General features: G+C 39.8%; 1 protein-coding gene and 1 pseudogene across 14 annotated transcripts in view; both read right to left on the minus strand.

Annotated features, from left to right (window-relative positions):
- Window positions 1–2,578: 2,578 nt before the first annotated feature.
- On the minus strand, window positions 2,579–8,162 carry LOC147796612 (glycoprotein endo-alpha-1,2-mannosidase-like; annotated as a pseudogene). Its single transcript, XR_015427894.1, has 3 exons — window positions 7,432–8,162; window positions 6,627–6,736; window positions 2,579–5,680 (listed from the first exon to the last, which is right to left on the minus strand). The product of XR_015427894.1 is annotated as a glycoprotein endo-alpha-1,2-mannosidase-like (transcript).
- A 3,664-nt stretch (window positions 8,163–11,826) lies between these two features.
- The window catches only part of LOC110990509 (uncharacterized), a 63,378-nt gene continuing 58,218 nt past the window's right edge, over window positions 11,827–16,986 (minus strand). For all 13 annotated transcript variants that reach the window (XM_087146534.1, XM_087146529.1, XM_087146533.1 and 10 more), the window contains one exon: window positions 11,827–15,784. In XM_087146534.1, coding sequence (XP_087002660.1) covers window positions 14,613–15,784 — 1,172 coding nt within the window. In that variant the 3' untranslated portion in view covers window positions 11,827–14,612. The remainder of the gene's footprint in view (window positions 15,785–16,986) is intronic.

Here is a 16,986-nt window from a genome sequence, read left to right on the forward strand (position 1 = left end):
CGGGCGGCATCAGGGTTGCAAGCTACAATGCCTTGGTAACCTCGCTCTAAGAACAAGGTCTGCTCTTCACTGTTTGCTGTTGCGGCTATGAAGAACACTAAAAAAATAGAGTAAAATATCAAAATTAAAGATGAGAAGCAACGGGTCAATCAATGAACTGAAGCAACAGTGCTCTCCTGGCTCGCTGATCTGTATGTGCAACTCAGTCCATTTTGAGAAACACGTGAACTTTTTTATTTTACCCGTCTTTTGTGACACAAATATTGACATATTTTCAATGTGATCAGCTTGTGATCTGTCCAAAATATTAAGCTGTGTGAAATTTATCCAGTTTATCAAACACTTGATCAAATTCAAGGTACATGTAATGAACAGCATCAAGATACAAACACATTATAAAACGCACAATCCTCGGCAACAAGTATCGCCAACAAACCTCATCCATCCAAAACATATCTCTCCTACCGGACAAATCCATAATAAAGAATAGAAAGTCATCGCTGTAAGCTTCCAAAACCATCGCTCAGTCTGCTTATGGGAATTTTACATGAGGCTATCCCATCAAGCTCTATGGCTTTTGGAAGAATAATTTCTTACTAAACATCCGCGGTACCGTGTGGCATTGGGTCAGAGTCTTCTCAAACGAACCGCAGACAGCGAGTGATATTCCACGGTAGTGCGTCGTTTTGGGGAGATGTTCTTTCTGGTGTCCCACAAGGGAGTGTTTTAGGTCCTACTTTGTTCAGTCTATTTGTTAATGACATTTCCGACGGTATTTCTTCTAAATGTGTTATGTATGCTGACGATGCCTTGCTTTTTTGTGTTATCCAGTCACAAGCGTCATCTCCAGACTAATCTCAGTAACCTTCTCCATTGGTCATTGTGTAATCGTATGGTTTTTAATCCTTCCAAAACAAGGGGTATGCACATTAATCGAAGCAGAAATATTCATCCTTCTACTTACAATCTTGGCAATTCCCCTTTAACTGCTTCCTTATCCTTCCAGTACCAAGGTATCACCATTAGCTCCGACCTTAGCTGGAACTCCCACGTTAGGCCTAATATCACTGTTTCTCGTACCAATCGCCTCTTTCGATTAGTTTCGATTAGGTTTCTTTCGATTAGTTGCTGGAGGTTCATCAACCCAAGCCATTTTTCTCACTGTACAAATCGCTTGTCCTACCTTTCCTCGAATATGGCATCCCTTGCTGAGGCCCGCACACACTATCCTAAGAACAGTAGATCGAGCGCATGCAACGTTCAGCAACCCAAATTGCCTTTAAACAACGGCGTGGTCAGATGACATGAGAACAGGCTTGACCGGCTTAACTGGTTCTCCTTGTCATCCAGAAGACAATACTTGCTATGCTCGTTTGTGTTTAAATGTTTACACGGTTTATGCCAGTGAGAGACCTTCAGCGATGTCCTTGTCGATTCACGCCACCCAGATTTGCTCACATTCTGCCATCTTCCTTCCCGCACACAAACTTTGTTTCATTCCCGCACCCGCAGTTTCCCTAGATGGAATTCCTTACTGCCACTCATCAAAGACTCAGCTGTTTCCGACTCCCTCGATTCCTTAAGGCTGTCAAGCAGGCTTTCTTTTCGAACAAGTCATTCAACATATTTTTTTTCTTTCTGGCTGTCATTTTGATCACCTGTGTGGGGACCGTTGTTTTCTTTGTTCTGTTTAATTTGTCTTGTTAACATTATGTGCGGGACTGCATACACGCGGGTAATAGTAGTTCATACTCATGGGCATAAATCTAAAGAAAATATATCCAAATACTGTAAAATCACCCCTCCAACTTTTTCGGGTTTGAGGAAATAAAAGCATCGTATTTTCACACTTTTAATAGTCCATATTTAGAAAAAAATACATGCTTTTACATGCCAACGTCTGAATTGTTTAATGTTGTGGTAATCCAATCGGTTCAATGTGAAAAATCATTACAAGTCATGTGACACAAGTTGCGGCATGACTGTTCGTGGTTATCAAAAACAAGGAACACACAGTGAAGTTATTTAGGGAAGCTTCGCCCAGCTGTTTCTAATGACATGGATCAAATCGTGTGGAAATAAAGACCAAAATGATCACTGTAAAAGAGGGATTGCTCTGCAAAAATGACATCTGGGGAATTTTCGGAAACCCAGTACCGATGATCCCACCATGTGAGATTTGCCAGCCGAATAAACTCATTCCTAGAGGGAGTGGTTTCCATAAAAAGTAATTTGGGGATTTCCATTAAATGTATCATGACGTCTTCCACATATGCGACCATAAAAGCCGCCTCCTTTTTTTACACAGCGCATGTATAATATGCACGTCCAAGTTGAACTAAGCTCTACATCTGCATGAATAAATTTGGACTTGAGACAGCAAACACATCACACTTAAAAGATCAGAAAACGCAGCATCAGCCCACTGAAATGCAAACAAACCTAGACGTAAACAAGATCTTCACCATAACCAGGGTTATCGAGTTCAAGTTTGCAATTGAAGTGGTCCCTGCGCCCAAGTAGCGACGACGAGTTCGCTGATTCATGCTGCTCGTAATAAGGTTAAAGAAAATGTGACTGAAGAAGACTGTAAGTTTATTTTACATAACGGGTTTTGCCCTTACCCAACGAATAAATTGATAAACACTGTATGCTCCGTGCTTGTCAGAGAACTTACAAAAAAATTCACAACTTTACTCGGGTGGGAATCGAACCCGTGACCTCCTGCTTACTAATGCCTGCCATAGTTCACCAGAATACAAGTCAATTCCGGGGATGCAGTTTCATCTATTGCCACTTCAATGTCATTCAAACATTGCAATTAATACAATGGGAATACCAAAAGCGATGTGGCTTTTACTGTTCTTAACATTTTTCATTTTTTACGTTCTTCGCATTGTCCCATCCTTAAAACAGAATTACAAAAATTTCGTATATCTGTCAAAACCAGCAATACAACATCCACGTCTTGTACAACACAATCATATTTCAAAATACATTTGTATACACAGAGTCAGAATATATACAGTCTTTCTGATATTTCAAAATTAAAACAATTGCTCAAAATGTACACATAGGTGGTGACCTGCCTACATGTACATAAATGTACGGTATATGCTTTATAAATGAGTATGTGCTAACTGCGCATTGCATTCATGAGAGAACAGTCGCAGTATTACACCTGCACTTGCTGGATAGACCACAACTAATTCAGACTATAAGCCCTCAGAGCTTAGAAAACGTATGTGTGATGTCTTCAAGATAAGCTTGAATAAGTAAACATTATTCAGTCCCTCCGGCCCCCCCCGCAAAAGAAAAAAAAAGAATGGCATTTCTTTATGCTCTGCGCCAAACTTTGAATGTTGTGTTTCTGTAGTAGTATCGTCAAAAATGATTGGGTATCCCTGCATGCACATATGCTTTGCCTCCATTGGTGCAAAAAGGGCGACATCCAAGTGACAGAGTAAAACTGTGGCAGTCCAGCCAAAATACACATATTAAAAGGTGCAGCGAATTGTAGGCATTTGCCAATCACATATGTAGGTTTACCATTTGAACCTTGAATCTACAATCATCTTGCTTCAGTGCTTGCTTGTCACAAACATGATAACACATAGTGTAGATTAACTGTTACTTAGGAACATAGTAATCCTTGAAATATTTGTGTACTATGGCTGATCTTACAGCGGATCAATGATTTCATCACCCATTTTTCTAGTTGGGCAATGGAAGGTACACAACAAATCATTCTTTTACTAGCCTTTGTCCCTTCGTGACAATTTATATCAGTTGAGGAAATTCTCACATGTTCTCTTCAATTTAGAGGAAGACTTTCAAAGAGATTGGAAATTTCTATGGAACATATTTACAAGATACATTGAGTTATAGTGCAGAACAAAGTTTCTCATTGAATGTGGGAATATGAACGCCTCAAGAAATCAAAGAACCTTGAAAATGTGTTCATTTGCCAGATTCTGTTACAGCTGTGATTACTCCCTAGACATCACTGCTATAGAGGCACTGTGTGGAAGCCATCATGCAGGGCTGTTCTTTTGTTCCATAAGGAAATTGCCTTTGTGCATACCATGTGGAACAAAAGCACTGGTCTGCAAGACACCAACAATGCAAATCCTCTACACAGAGTGCTTCCGTGCAAAATAATCCTAATTGGAATGATTATTATGACCAAACTACACATGTTCATTTGCTAGCACAAAGCACGGTATCTACTGGCACACTCTGCCTTGGGACATTGTAGATGCTTCAGCAAATCATTGACTTGTATTCAACCACAAAACAATTTTTCAAATTAAACGTCTGCTTCTCTTTCATTTTCCAAGACCAATTAACACCTGTCCAATCACCACCGACAAAGCTGCCATACTGTCCGTGGCTCATCTGACGGTACTTTTCATAGGGTTATTTGGAAAGAAAAAAAATAAACTGGTCCATGAAGCACTCCATCTGTAGCATCGAGCACTTGAGTAAAAGGATTCACATCCAAATTGGCTGAGAAAAAAATGGATCGCGTGTGCCACTGACGATGTCACACCTGCTAGTCCCAAGGAATGGAGTGCTCAGGTGGGGGTTTGTTGGTCTTAGCAAATGCAAAGAGAGTGTTTTGCAAAACACTGAAGCTCGGTGATGCATAAAATCTGGAATGTATTTAAGCTATTTTTAAAAAAATGAATATGTTACTTTGTTACTTTTCAATGATGTTACACATTTGGCTGACACTTTGCAGTACAGTGATTGTATTAAACATGCTGTTGATGTCCTTTTATTTTCTTAAATGGATGTAAAAAAACTTTCATTATCCTTCACTGGTACTAATTTAAACATGTTAAAGGGACATAGGGCCCCAAAGTACAGTGTAAGAGAGAATAGGCTCTGAAATCCACCAAACCTCCTGCTGGACTGAGATGGATCTGGGAATGGTCAAGGTTGCAATGGTTAACCTTCTCTTCTAATCATGCTCTGATTTTCTTTGTCGGGATGTAAACTTCTTGACCATTTGTCTGGTGAGGGTTAAGTAGTAGTCCGGGTCATTCGGCAGATAATCAAAATATCTCAGGTTCCTGCTAGGTTTGGGAACTGCACTTTCAATCTGTGTGCCTTCATGCCACTCGTTGAAAGACGTTATGGATATTACAGGCGGGGTTTGGTTCATGGCTGCTGTAAAGGATTCTTTGTAGTATTCGCCGTTTTGGCGCAGGTGGTTGTTGACCCCATTCCAGGGCCTCACTTTGACATCGTCATACCCCGGTCCAACGCTAGGAATGAAAAACATGGCCTTTCGCCTGGCAAACTACGCAAGGAACTTCCAGTTCGTCCAGCGGGATCCAAAGGTAAACTTCTTTGCTGCAAAGTAGGTGTAAAAGCCGTTGAAACCACCCACGAGCAAGTCGTTGCTGTGCTTCTGCTCAACGTAAAGGCCAATGATGACGGCGTCATACTTGGTTTCCCTGATGCTCAGCGGGCTGTTCTTCTTGAAGACCCGCCCCCAGGCCCTTGAGGATGTCAAGTAGGAGTCGTACAGGTAGACGAGATGCAGATCTTTGCCTTTGTGTTTGTACCTGTAGAAGGCTGGATGGTTACCATAGGTATCAATGATATACTTGGGATCCTCTACAAAGGTGAGCTCAGATCGGTTTTTGTAGGGCTCACTATGGAAAGCCAGCTGCAGTGAATGAATACAACACATTAAGGTTCAGTTGTTAAAGTTACAAATCCTAACTGTAGCTAAATCCACTGGTATCCAACAGTGGTCACTTTATGTGAGATATTGATGTAAGCAGTGAACAGTAGGTGTTTTGTAGTAGCTGCTAGATTTTGTTAAAGCAGGGTACCTAGAGAGGCTTAGGGTTCATCAAAGACACATAGAACTTGAACAGGTATTTTTTTTACATGTACATGTAGAAGATGAAAATAAGGCCCTACTATTCACAACCACACAAAATGGAGAATAAAACTTGACAACTATCATCACACACTCTTCATACATCTATTGTATGTCTCCCATTCTCAATTTGAGTCTTAAAGCATTGTTCCCTTCCTTTACCCACAGAGAGTTGTGTTAAGCAAAAGCAAATGCAACAGACCTACGTGTACTTGAGCATGTAGATACAATGAAGACACAAGGGCAGTAGTGTAGATCAGAAAACACAGATGACTATGGACAGATTTCCTGCTCTTCAAGCTCATTGTTCATGCGTGAGCAGTGCTACACAAGTACACATCTGTAAGCTATAAGTGTGCCTTGTGCATGTACTGTATGTTCAGCTCTTGATTCATAGAATATTTTAACTGTCAGGTCTTGAAACCAGCCCTATAACTGCTTGAGTCAACAAATCTTGTCACAAGTTCTTTTACAAGTCCTTTCCCAAGTATTCAGCTCAGACACATGAAGCAGGATGGACAGCACTTCTGTCACAATTCATTTGAAGGCTTGTGATTTGGCTTGAGACTGGATGACTTTGAAATGAACGTACCCAGATTTGAAGAGACTAGACTATGTACAACCCTGCTTTGAACAAACTGTGAATTTGAAATTGAATTTGGTGAGAAATGTGTCTATTAAGAAACTATGTAGTGGTAGACAGATTGTTTGATCATCGATCACTGACCTTAATATCATACTTGTGGCAGGCATCCAGAAGGATTGGGACTAGGTCATCACTTGGGATACCATTATTATCAGACTTGCTTGGCGGATACCATGATAACACCAAAACACCTGTCAACAGAGAAACAATAACGGAGTTAATTGGGAAATGGTATTTTGTGGAAACCTTACGACATACTCATTAGGGATATGAACGTGTACGTTTAAGACGCAATCAATCAATTGTCATTTGTGCATTACGTTCCTTTGAGAGAACAAAATTATGAAAATCTGAAGGATGCCTTAAAATGATGAAGTTTCAGCTCAACAAGTGTACATTCCAAGCAAAACGATATTCTCAGATTTCAAATTCAGATCAAAAGTTGCCAAGCTTTGAAGTGTATCTGAATTCAGTACCTGAGACATGTTTTCAGCTTCAGTCAAATGCAGTTACATTATTTCACACGCTGAACAGACGAATTATAGAAACCGTACAAAGGGTGGGTCACGTGAATGCTTACACGAATTTCTAACGGCAATTTTCAACTATGCATCTTTACATGCATCACTGGAACTGGCTTTCTTTTATTGTTTTCTTCAAAATGACAGCTTGCCAGAAAGAACATCACAGGAAGTTTAGTCCCATAACCATCTTTTATCTCAGTATGCCTTTCAACAATAATTTCATCAGTTGCCTTTTGGGTATCTGCGAATGATGGACCGTACCTTTCAGAGTAAACCTCATTTACTGCAACTTTGTTTTCATCAAAACATTTCACAATTGTATGTGCAAACCTGTCATCACAAATTGAACTGAATATGCTCACAAATACCAGCTGTCCGCAACTGTTGCATGTGAATTTCAATCACACTTGGGTCTCTGGAACTGTAGCACCCAAGCTCTGGATAAAAGCTGGCTCCTATGTCGTCCAGAGGTACGTGCTCTTCAGTGGAGAACTTCTTGGCAATCTTCTTGTCCCAGTGAGGGAGCCTGGGATGATTCCAGTGGTGGTACTTCCCATCAAATTGTGGGTTACCGTACCATGGGTAGTAAAAGGCATGAACATTATAGTTTGGTTGGGGAAAAGTGCTAACATTGTACCGAGATCTCAGTGGTCTATTGCCAGCGTTGTTTACAATCAGATTCTTTGGATTTGGGATTGGTGGATTGGTAGGAACTCTCTTCAAACTTTGGTTGTGTCTGTTCTCAGCTGCTTTCAATTTCAACAATTTCTGGATGCTTTCCCTGTGGAGAGCCTGCTGTCGCTTGAAGTCGTCATCTTTGCTGGATTCTTCTTTGGTGATACTCCGGAGTGCAAAGTAGCACCCGATGATGAAGGCGATGATGATGCACGCCGAGATGAATCTCAGGGAACAAATGGTGCGTCTCGTTAGCATCTTGGTGAATGATGTGAGGCATTGTTTGTGGGACACATTCTGATGCGTGGAGATACGGTGTGTAAGCTGGCATCTTATATTTTACAAGGAGTTTACACATACACACTGCATATGCTGTATGCTGAAAAAAGACCAGTTTTTCATAAGGTCTCAAATAATTTTCACCAGTACATGATTCAAACTGCTTTACCAAAATCAAGATTGCAAAAAATGCAATGGTTAAGCTGATGTACAGTACAAGGGATCAAGCTGACTCACGTGAAGCGTGTAATGCATACAAGTACATAGTGGGTGATGTGTTTGGGTCATTATTGCAGTCAGGAGAATGACAAGGTGGTGAGTTAGGGTTAGGCGTTTACACACTACATGTTTGAACATTTAACGAAAGAAGTTCCAAATCAGTTTACAGATTTTCCCAAATATTAAAACGGAACCACCCCTTTTACTAGAGGTTTAATGTTGGCTTTCATTTTTATTGTAAACGATGTAATACATGTAATCTGATTTTTGAAACATTTTACTGCTCACTCATATCAAAGGAATGGATTCATCACCGGAACTTTATGTAGGCCTATACTATAGTAGACATTTCATTTGTCATGTTTATTGTGTTTCTTAAGCCTAGGTTTTCAATGACGGAAAGAATTCCATATACGAAGTTCACTTTTTAGGAGAAATTTTTGCTCCAGGACAGATTTAAAGAGGGGCGACATTTATTTTGGGGGGATAGAGATGTGAAAGGGGGTTCAGTAACTTAGGGGGACAGGTTTAAAAAGAAGGGGCCCCACGCAATAAAACGGCAAAAAAGTGAGTCCTTTTGCCGTTCTTTTTTCCCCCTACTATACCCTCTACCGTTTCCTTTTTCCTTCACTATCCCGTCCTTTTATATCTCCACAGTTTTCCTGTCATTAGTACAAGGATTATTACAGTTAGTATACACATTTAATACATTTAATCCAAATTGTGTCGTAAAGGGGAATCGAACCTGCAATGAAGAGAACTGCTTGGTATAGAAATACAGCAGTCTGACCACGCCACACGAGTGCTTGTTGCCGGCCGAAGTCGATATGTTCCATATAAAGTTACGGTTGGATTAAGGAGAGGTCACGATGAGGTCAAGATGAATACTTAAAGATTTAAATATTTATGAAACTGAATATGTAATTATTCACGAATATTTGTATAAATTAGAATATTTAAATATAAATAAATGTGGCTATCCGTTGTTAATATAAGTAGGTTGTGCCAAAGGAAATTAACTAGGTAAGGTACATGTCTGAGCACAATTGACTGTATGACGTGAGTTATCTCCGTCGTATTATGTAAACCAAGAGAGAAAGAACAAGTAGAAATGCAGTCGGCCGTACAAAAGAAGGAATTTCAGTCCAATGTTGTATAAGAGAACTCAGGCTAGGTGGAGTCTTGCTTCCTCCATTAGCAACACATGCACTATGAGCGAGAATTGAAGTCTTACGCGCAATTGGTGAGAGAGGTGACTATCCACACCAGTGGAAGCGACCAGTTTGGGTTACCTGGCCGAATACATGTGGCGCTGCCGACATGTAGGAGTAGACCACTTCAATCAAATCCTTAAGGATGTTCTTCTCCTGTACAAGCCTCCCCTCACATTTTAGAGCGCAGATAGCAACACAATAAACTAAAGACCGGTTTCAGCTCCCTTTTCCCCTTCCCTCTGTATAAATATATAAAAAAAACTCCTCCAACTGACAAGCACTCTCTAAAAGAAATTGGGCCCTTTTTTTCCTTCTAAACAAATTGTCCAACTTACAAACTGTCTGTAAAAGAAATTTGCCCCTTTTTTCCTTCTAAACAAATTGTCCAACTTAAAAATTGTCGCAAAACACGCACTATTTTCCCCCAAGTAAAAATTGTACATGTACAGTAGGGCACATTGCGCGGCATTTCGTGAACTGTGTAGATCCATCCAGACAGATGACGGCCCTCTGCACTCCTCTTGTTGCGGATTCATGCATGAAATTACCTCAATGCTTGTGGCAGGCCAATCCCTGTTACATAAGGGTTCTTTCCGGATATGATTCGGTTCATGCGCACACGTCGTGCGCATTCGCCATGTTCTTCAGAAGCAAAGATGGCCGCCTGTCGATGTAAACCTGGTCCATGTGTAGCTCCAAAGGTGTGCCCAAAACTCCACATTTCTGTCCTATGATGTTCAGCTCTTCAATGCCTATTGGAACCGTCTTCATTCAGCGATCAAAGTAAGGATACTTTTGTAGTAATTACGCGATATTACAGTGAACTTCGTATATGGAATTCTTCCCCCCATACCCGTTACAAGTACAATATTCAGAGGTAGGCTTTAATTAGATTAATGTCCTAGTCTTACTCCAGTCTTACGAATACCATGGAGGTACGAAAAGATGTACTACATGTACCTCAAAGCTGTTCACAATCACAGCTTCAAATCGTCCGCCATGTCATACTTAATGGCACTCAAAAGAGGGCGCCCTCAAACAAAGTGGGTGGTAAAATTTAATGCGTCATATTATTTTCGGTTCGGTTCATGCGCAGTTGAGGCAAACGATTGTTTCTGAAAAAATAATAATCGCATCTCTTCAAATGTTTGTTCCATTTTTTACTACAACCCCCTCAAGCTAATTAAGACCACACATGACAAATATTTTGTTTCCAATCTCACATTCATTTGGTTGAGATGTGACTGTTGGTAACAAGTATCGGGAAGAGTTGGTTTGAACATTGTTGAATGTCCCCCTGTCTACTGCAGCTAATTTTTATGATACATGTCGACTGAGGCTAAAAGCAACTCAATGTCACGAATTATTTTCACACTATCTCAGATTGCAGCTAGGAGAGGGTGTGTAGGTTGCAAACTGGATGAGTCCCCCGGCCGGGATATGTGGAGATCGAGGAGAGACCACGCCTTCAAATAACCCGAAGCAGGTCAACTCGTACGCCACAACTCGTACACCGATCAACTCGTGTGCAGTTTGGTCAAACCCTACGCGAGCCAACTCGTACGCCTACCAACTCGTACGCCTAGTAATGTTATTAGAAACATCCTTAATAATTCCCAACATTACCTTGACTGATAACAGGGATCCCACACCCCCAAATCGTGTGAATGAAGATTTGAGTAATTTAAGTACGGACGGCAAAGCTCTAGAGAAGTTCCGATTCAATTGTAAAATTGGCTGGGTAATGTTGACGGTTGTGTTGTGTTGCAGTTAGTAATAAAGGGCAAGCTCCCAGGATATGGGAGCTACCAAAAATGACGTTTTTGTGACCAAAAGTTATTTTTGACTTTAATATGGATAGAATAATTAGAGAATAAATTGTTACTGATCAATGAGCACAGGCAACCTTTTGACGCATCACCTATTTCTAAAGCAGTGTTTCGCGCGTCGGCAGCTTCAGCTTTGTAGCGCGGGCCGACAACTAGGTTGTAAGCTGTTAGAACACTTTCCTTGTTATGCTAATAATTTTTGTCTAAACCAAACGGCTCTTTTCAGAGCCACCTAAACAAACGGCTCTTTTCAGAGCCAACGGCCCCATGGGCCACACATTTTCAAAAAAGAGATTATATAAGGCAATTTTTTTTTAAATTTTGCCCTCGCTGGCAACACTTCTTTTAAACACCGTAAAAAATGAAATTTATGGTCTCCCTAAATGGAAATTTTCCGTAAAAATGTCCAATACGGACACTGTAAATTTACGGACATTGTTTACAGAGACTTAATACCAATGTTTAAGGATACATGCATCTAAGCAAAATCTAAAAAATACCAGTCTCGACCTAAAAAAGAAAAAAGTTATTAACAATCAGCTTATCTGGTAATTTACATTTTATTTACATTTAATTGATTTACATCTAAAGGTAAATTTGGTGAAAACACGGTAGCAAAAGCTTGTACGAGGTTAATGCTCCGACGCACGTGTGAACCGCCCAAGTTGGGCGGCGTACGAGTTGGGCGGTGTACGAATTGGTCGGCGTACGAGTTGACCAGCATTCAATTAACCGCTCAATTTGAAAGCTAGATCCACAGTCAAGTAGTGGTCTTAATGTCCTAAATACTTCGCTCTACTGAACGTGTTGTTTTCTGAGGTCAGTTGACTTTTATACTGATTGTCCAACACAGGTCTGTTCTGCAAGGGGGCAGCAGTGAAGAGTGAAGACAGATGCAATTAAGAGACTAACAGATAATGCAGGACGGCCGGATTGTATATGTATCAAACGAAGTGAGCAATTAAGTGCTACATGTATTTAGTTTTAAAAAATATGCACAAATTAAAAATTCAAACGTTTTTACAGTAGATGTTGAGCTCAACCTTCTGTCGCCGAGGTATTTAAAAACAATTCCCAAGGGTACATTCAACAAACTACTCCCAGCAGTTGATTGTGGAACTCAGCCTAAGTCTTTTGATTGTTTCTTCTGTGGGTGCACTGGAAACCAATGGTAGCTTACAGAGCTAGAGGTAGGCTCAGCCACCAGCGCGCTTTCGAGCAGTCAAACCGCACTCCAGAATGGGTGAGGTGGGCTGTTCAGTGACGGGATGACTCTTTGGAGAACAAAGTTTCCTCCGTGCATCTCCCAAAACATTTTTAAGATTACTTGCAACTCTGTCGTATAATCATAATCCATTCAATGTTATTTAAAATGTAAGACTTAACAAATTCAAGGCTCAGAGTTTTTAGCTGTATAGCGCCTTAATCACACACACACCCACACATACCACACATACTGCCCAGGATCAAGAACAAGAACCTTATCAAAATTGCTCATTCATATCTTAATTCACATAATTATGCATTGTTTACGGTTTAAACCTTGCCGCATCTAAGGCAGAATCATTCTTACATATGGGGTACCTGATTACAAGATGAATAAATACACATATACATGTACATTGATACTGAATTTGAGACAATGAGGGGGTCCACAGCTTCGACATCACCCTGTAGGTGCATAAAATGAACGGGTAAAATGTAACTTTTGATAATGTGGTCATATCACATGGGAAAAGGGCCAATTCACTCTACAAACCTTGATATTAATAATTTTGATATTAATATACATGTATATGTGACCCACTCTGCAAAAATGATTAAGTCACAAGATCCACTTTTTGAGTTTTAATTTGTTTAGCGTAATTCGACCACCAGAATTAGAAGCCATTACTGTGGTGGTACAACGCTCGTGGACAGGAAGTACGCGCGTTACATGCTTCTCCGACCAATTGGGTGTCGGGATTTGCCAAATGGACGCGTGAGTCAAGCTGAAGAATGTGCATGTGAGTGTAGTGCCACCGCATTTATGGCGTCTAATTGGATTAGTCTACTGGACAGAGCAAATTCAGTTTCTTGTTTTGATATATCACTCAGTTTGGTAACCCGATGAAAGTGGATACTCCATGGTGAAAAATGCTGTGGGTTTGTACTGATTTAAACTCTGCAAAATTATTTTAAAGGACTTTTTACTCAAGAGTGGCTCTGGCGACTTACAACTCATTTCACAGAGTGGGTTACATAATAGTCAATCAATATATGAAGCTAATTTAAGAGCAAGGATACACCTTGGATGGAGATTTACTTTTAGGAAACCTGGTAGACTTTGTCAATAATTAACAAGACCATTTTCTCTAAAATTCAACAGTTTCCCAGTGTTCTACTGACTCTTGACCTTTACGGACGTAATTTAGTTAACAGTCCATTTTCATTTGTATGATGCTATAAATGCATGTTTACAACTGAAACCATTTTATGTGTTTGAATCATACTTTTGCGTAGGCCTATATCGACATTTTGCTTTGTAAATTCTTATTTGGACAGTAAAAGTCAAAGAACATTTCAGAAGATGTGGTCTTCACAGTCTTTAAAGTGCATTTTTAATATTAAACGATCACGCATGCATGATCTATCACAACGAGGGACATGAGGTTAAGCTCAATGTGTGTCATTTCTATCGTCTTACTTAAAATCGACAAAGAAATGTACAAGATATTCCGTTAACAAGCCTGAGCATTAATAAACCAAACCTTTTTATCCTCAAACATCCGATGAGCATTTTTATACAGTCCTTATTTGTCACTCTGGTTAAAAATCATTTCAAAGGACTAATGTTTTTACAACGGAGTGTAAATTTCGTTGACACAAAAAATAAGTCAAATTAAACGTTTACCTCCACCCCTTCCTTGTAATAAAAAAATTCGTGTTAATAACTGTTATACCAGATGCCTTACATTACTATACATCGCATTCTTTTGTAGGTATAATACACAGAGTAATAGATAAACATTTTGGTCCTCAATCTAGCTAAGATAAAAAAGAAAAAATCGTAAGCAGGGATGCTTAATCGATTTTGCGAAAAATAATTTCCAATCATGCATTACCTATGTGAATACAAAAAGACCTGCAATAATTTAGGAAGCATAAATTTCAAGGTTTTTAACTATTTTATGAACTTGTAATGATCACATGGCCGTAGTGGAAACCAGTTTGTAACTGTTTGGGCATACCCTGGGTAAAGAAATGGAATAAATGAATGTTTACAGTTGGACAATTTATCACAATACCCAAAATCGCCCCTTTCTTTTGATGGGCATATCAGATCCATTACTTTGCTTCAAAATTTCCCGTTTCAGTTTCTTTCAGGCGAGGCAGATTTTTCTTAACCACCTCCTTCACTTGAGCCGCATCAAGTCCCATATCACTAACATCCAGGTGGATGAGCTGAGGGAAAAGTGTAAGATGGCTTGTAATGCCACTGATCCCATCCAAACTGAGCTTGTTACCGTGTATGTTCAGCCTCCTCAACGGGTGGGCTTTGGGGAGGATACCAATCAGGTCAGTGACGTCATCATCGGTGAGGTTACCGCCATAGAGCCTCAACTCCTCGAGGCAAGATGTTATCAGAGGAGCTAGAAGACCCACGTGACCATGCAAATAAGCATCAGGACACCCAAATACCCTAAGCTCGCAACCCTTTAGGGTATCCACCAAACTCTTGACATCTCCACATGAACGAATCATGTTCTCAAGTGATAGTCCCATTTTTCCAGGAAAGTAACGTGTTATTTCATATACGCATTTACCCACAAACCCCATATCAAATTCGGCATCTTCTTTGTAAGGCCAGTATAATTCTAGAATCAACGTTTGAAATTTTCTCTCGGGTTGGAATGTTTCCACGAGGGTTTCCAGTTCCTCTTTCCAGTTTTCAGATAACAGATAATGAAGGTGTAGCAAATTCGAGATATCGATGTTAGTACTTTGAATAATTTCTCGAAGCAAATCAACATCTTCCCGTGATCTGCATATCACGCGAGACGTCTCTACATGTAATTGTTCATCTCGTGACTCACCGGTTCCTCTTACATAGTCCCTCAGTGACCGTAAATCTTCTTGATTGTAGATGATCATATCGGATAGCGGTTCGAATTCGTCACTGAACAACTTCTTTGAATCCGACTCCAGCGTTAGCATGTGTCCCACTCTCAGTAGCCTCTTTCTGCCATCAATGAACGAGTTACCTTTCCTCAGTCTGTTAGCCAAATCCTTTTTGTCGATCTTGTCAAGCGCTCTACACAGCACTTCGTGACAGTCTTCCTTAGTCGATTGCATTGCTCTCCATGTTGTCAGCATTTTAAAAGCGCGATCTTGCGAATCTGATTTTTTGTTTTTTATTTCGTCGAGTTCTTCTTCGACGAGCCCGAATTCGTACGCCAGGTCCTCCCATGCTTCACAAAGGTCCTTGGAAATCTTGTGGAATTTTTTATCAGTCAACCCTAGCAACAAAATTGTAAGGATATAGCTCTTCAATACGACGCACTAATGCCTAATGCATGTAGTAACACTGAACAAAGCAAACTTTCGACATTGAGACATGATTATAAAACTGAGTTTATGTGATTTTTCTTAATTTAACAGACATTCGTGTAAAATTGTTACTTGGGCTAAAAAAATATCGGCATCCGAGAATTTGTTTACATTATGTATATGTGTAAATTTAAATGAACCACGATAGAGCGTTCCCGAGAGTCACGGGGATACATGTATAACAATAAAAGTGCAATAAGCAATAATGTAATAAATTCTTCTCCCTAACATTGTTGCTATGCCGTGGAAACTGTTTTAAACCATGTCATTACAATTTACCGGAAAAGATGGTTGTTTGGAAAAGGGACATACTGCCCGGAGACAGCTTTGCATGCAATATTATGACTATGAGAGACACAAAATCCTCATTCTGGAATAATTATAACAGTGTGAGCAAAATATTTGCATTCCCGAGCTGTTTTAGTAACCAGGCATAAGAAAGTTTCATATGTATGCTAAAGACATCACCTCTGACAATTCAAGTCAACTAGTGCCTTTTTCAAAAAATAAAGCACATTTTTATGCGGAAAAAATTAATTTTTGAGATTTATTTTGCCATGTTCTTTTTCATTCGATGTATTTTTCCACGTTTCGTTTTACAAGATTTTCATATACATTAAGAAATATTTTTCTACATCATGAAATGTATATCGCTTTTTGCATAAGATATATTATTTAATTTTCAGTAAATCTATTTTGTTTTAGAGATACATTATCCCCAAGTTCCCTTTGAATGGACTTTCCAATAACATTCTCGGACTGAAGCGATTTGTTGCCGATTTAATGAATGACACTGTGTGCTGACGGTGTATTTTAGGATTGGTCTCGTGAACCATTACTCTGCCTGCATTTATCAAAAGAGAATCCTTATTATACACTGTTCAAGAAAGAGTATGTCCAGGGAACGTTTCAGTTCCATTTCGAAAGACCTTTGGACATTTTTAACAAAAGCACTCGTTTCTGCAAACTTATTCCTTCATTTGTCCAGAAACCAAAATCTGTCAAGCCGACGATCGAATCGATATTGTCTGCTAACTCAACAGTTCGAACAAAAAAAACTGAATCTCAGCCTAGAGGTGTCTGGGTATTTCTTTTTCCATAGTGCATAGTT

This window comes from Acanthaster planci, linkage group LG15 (genome assembly GCF_054643075.1).
Source record: "Acanthaster planci isolate LZ-2023a linkage group LG15, COTS_SCS, whole genome shotgun sequence".
Classification (NCBI taxonomy): domain Eukaryota; kingdom Metazoa; phylum Echinodermata; class Asteroidea; order Valvatida; family Acanthasteridae; genus Acanthaster; species Acanthaster planci.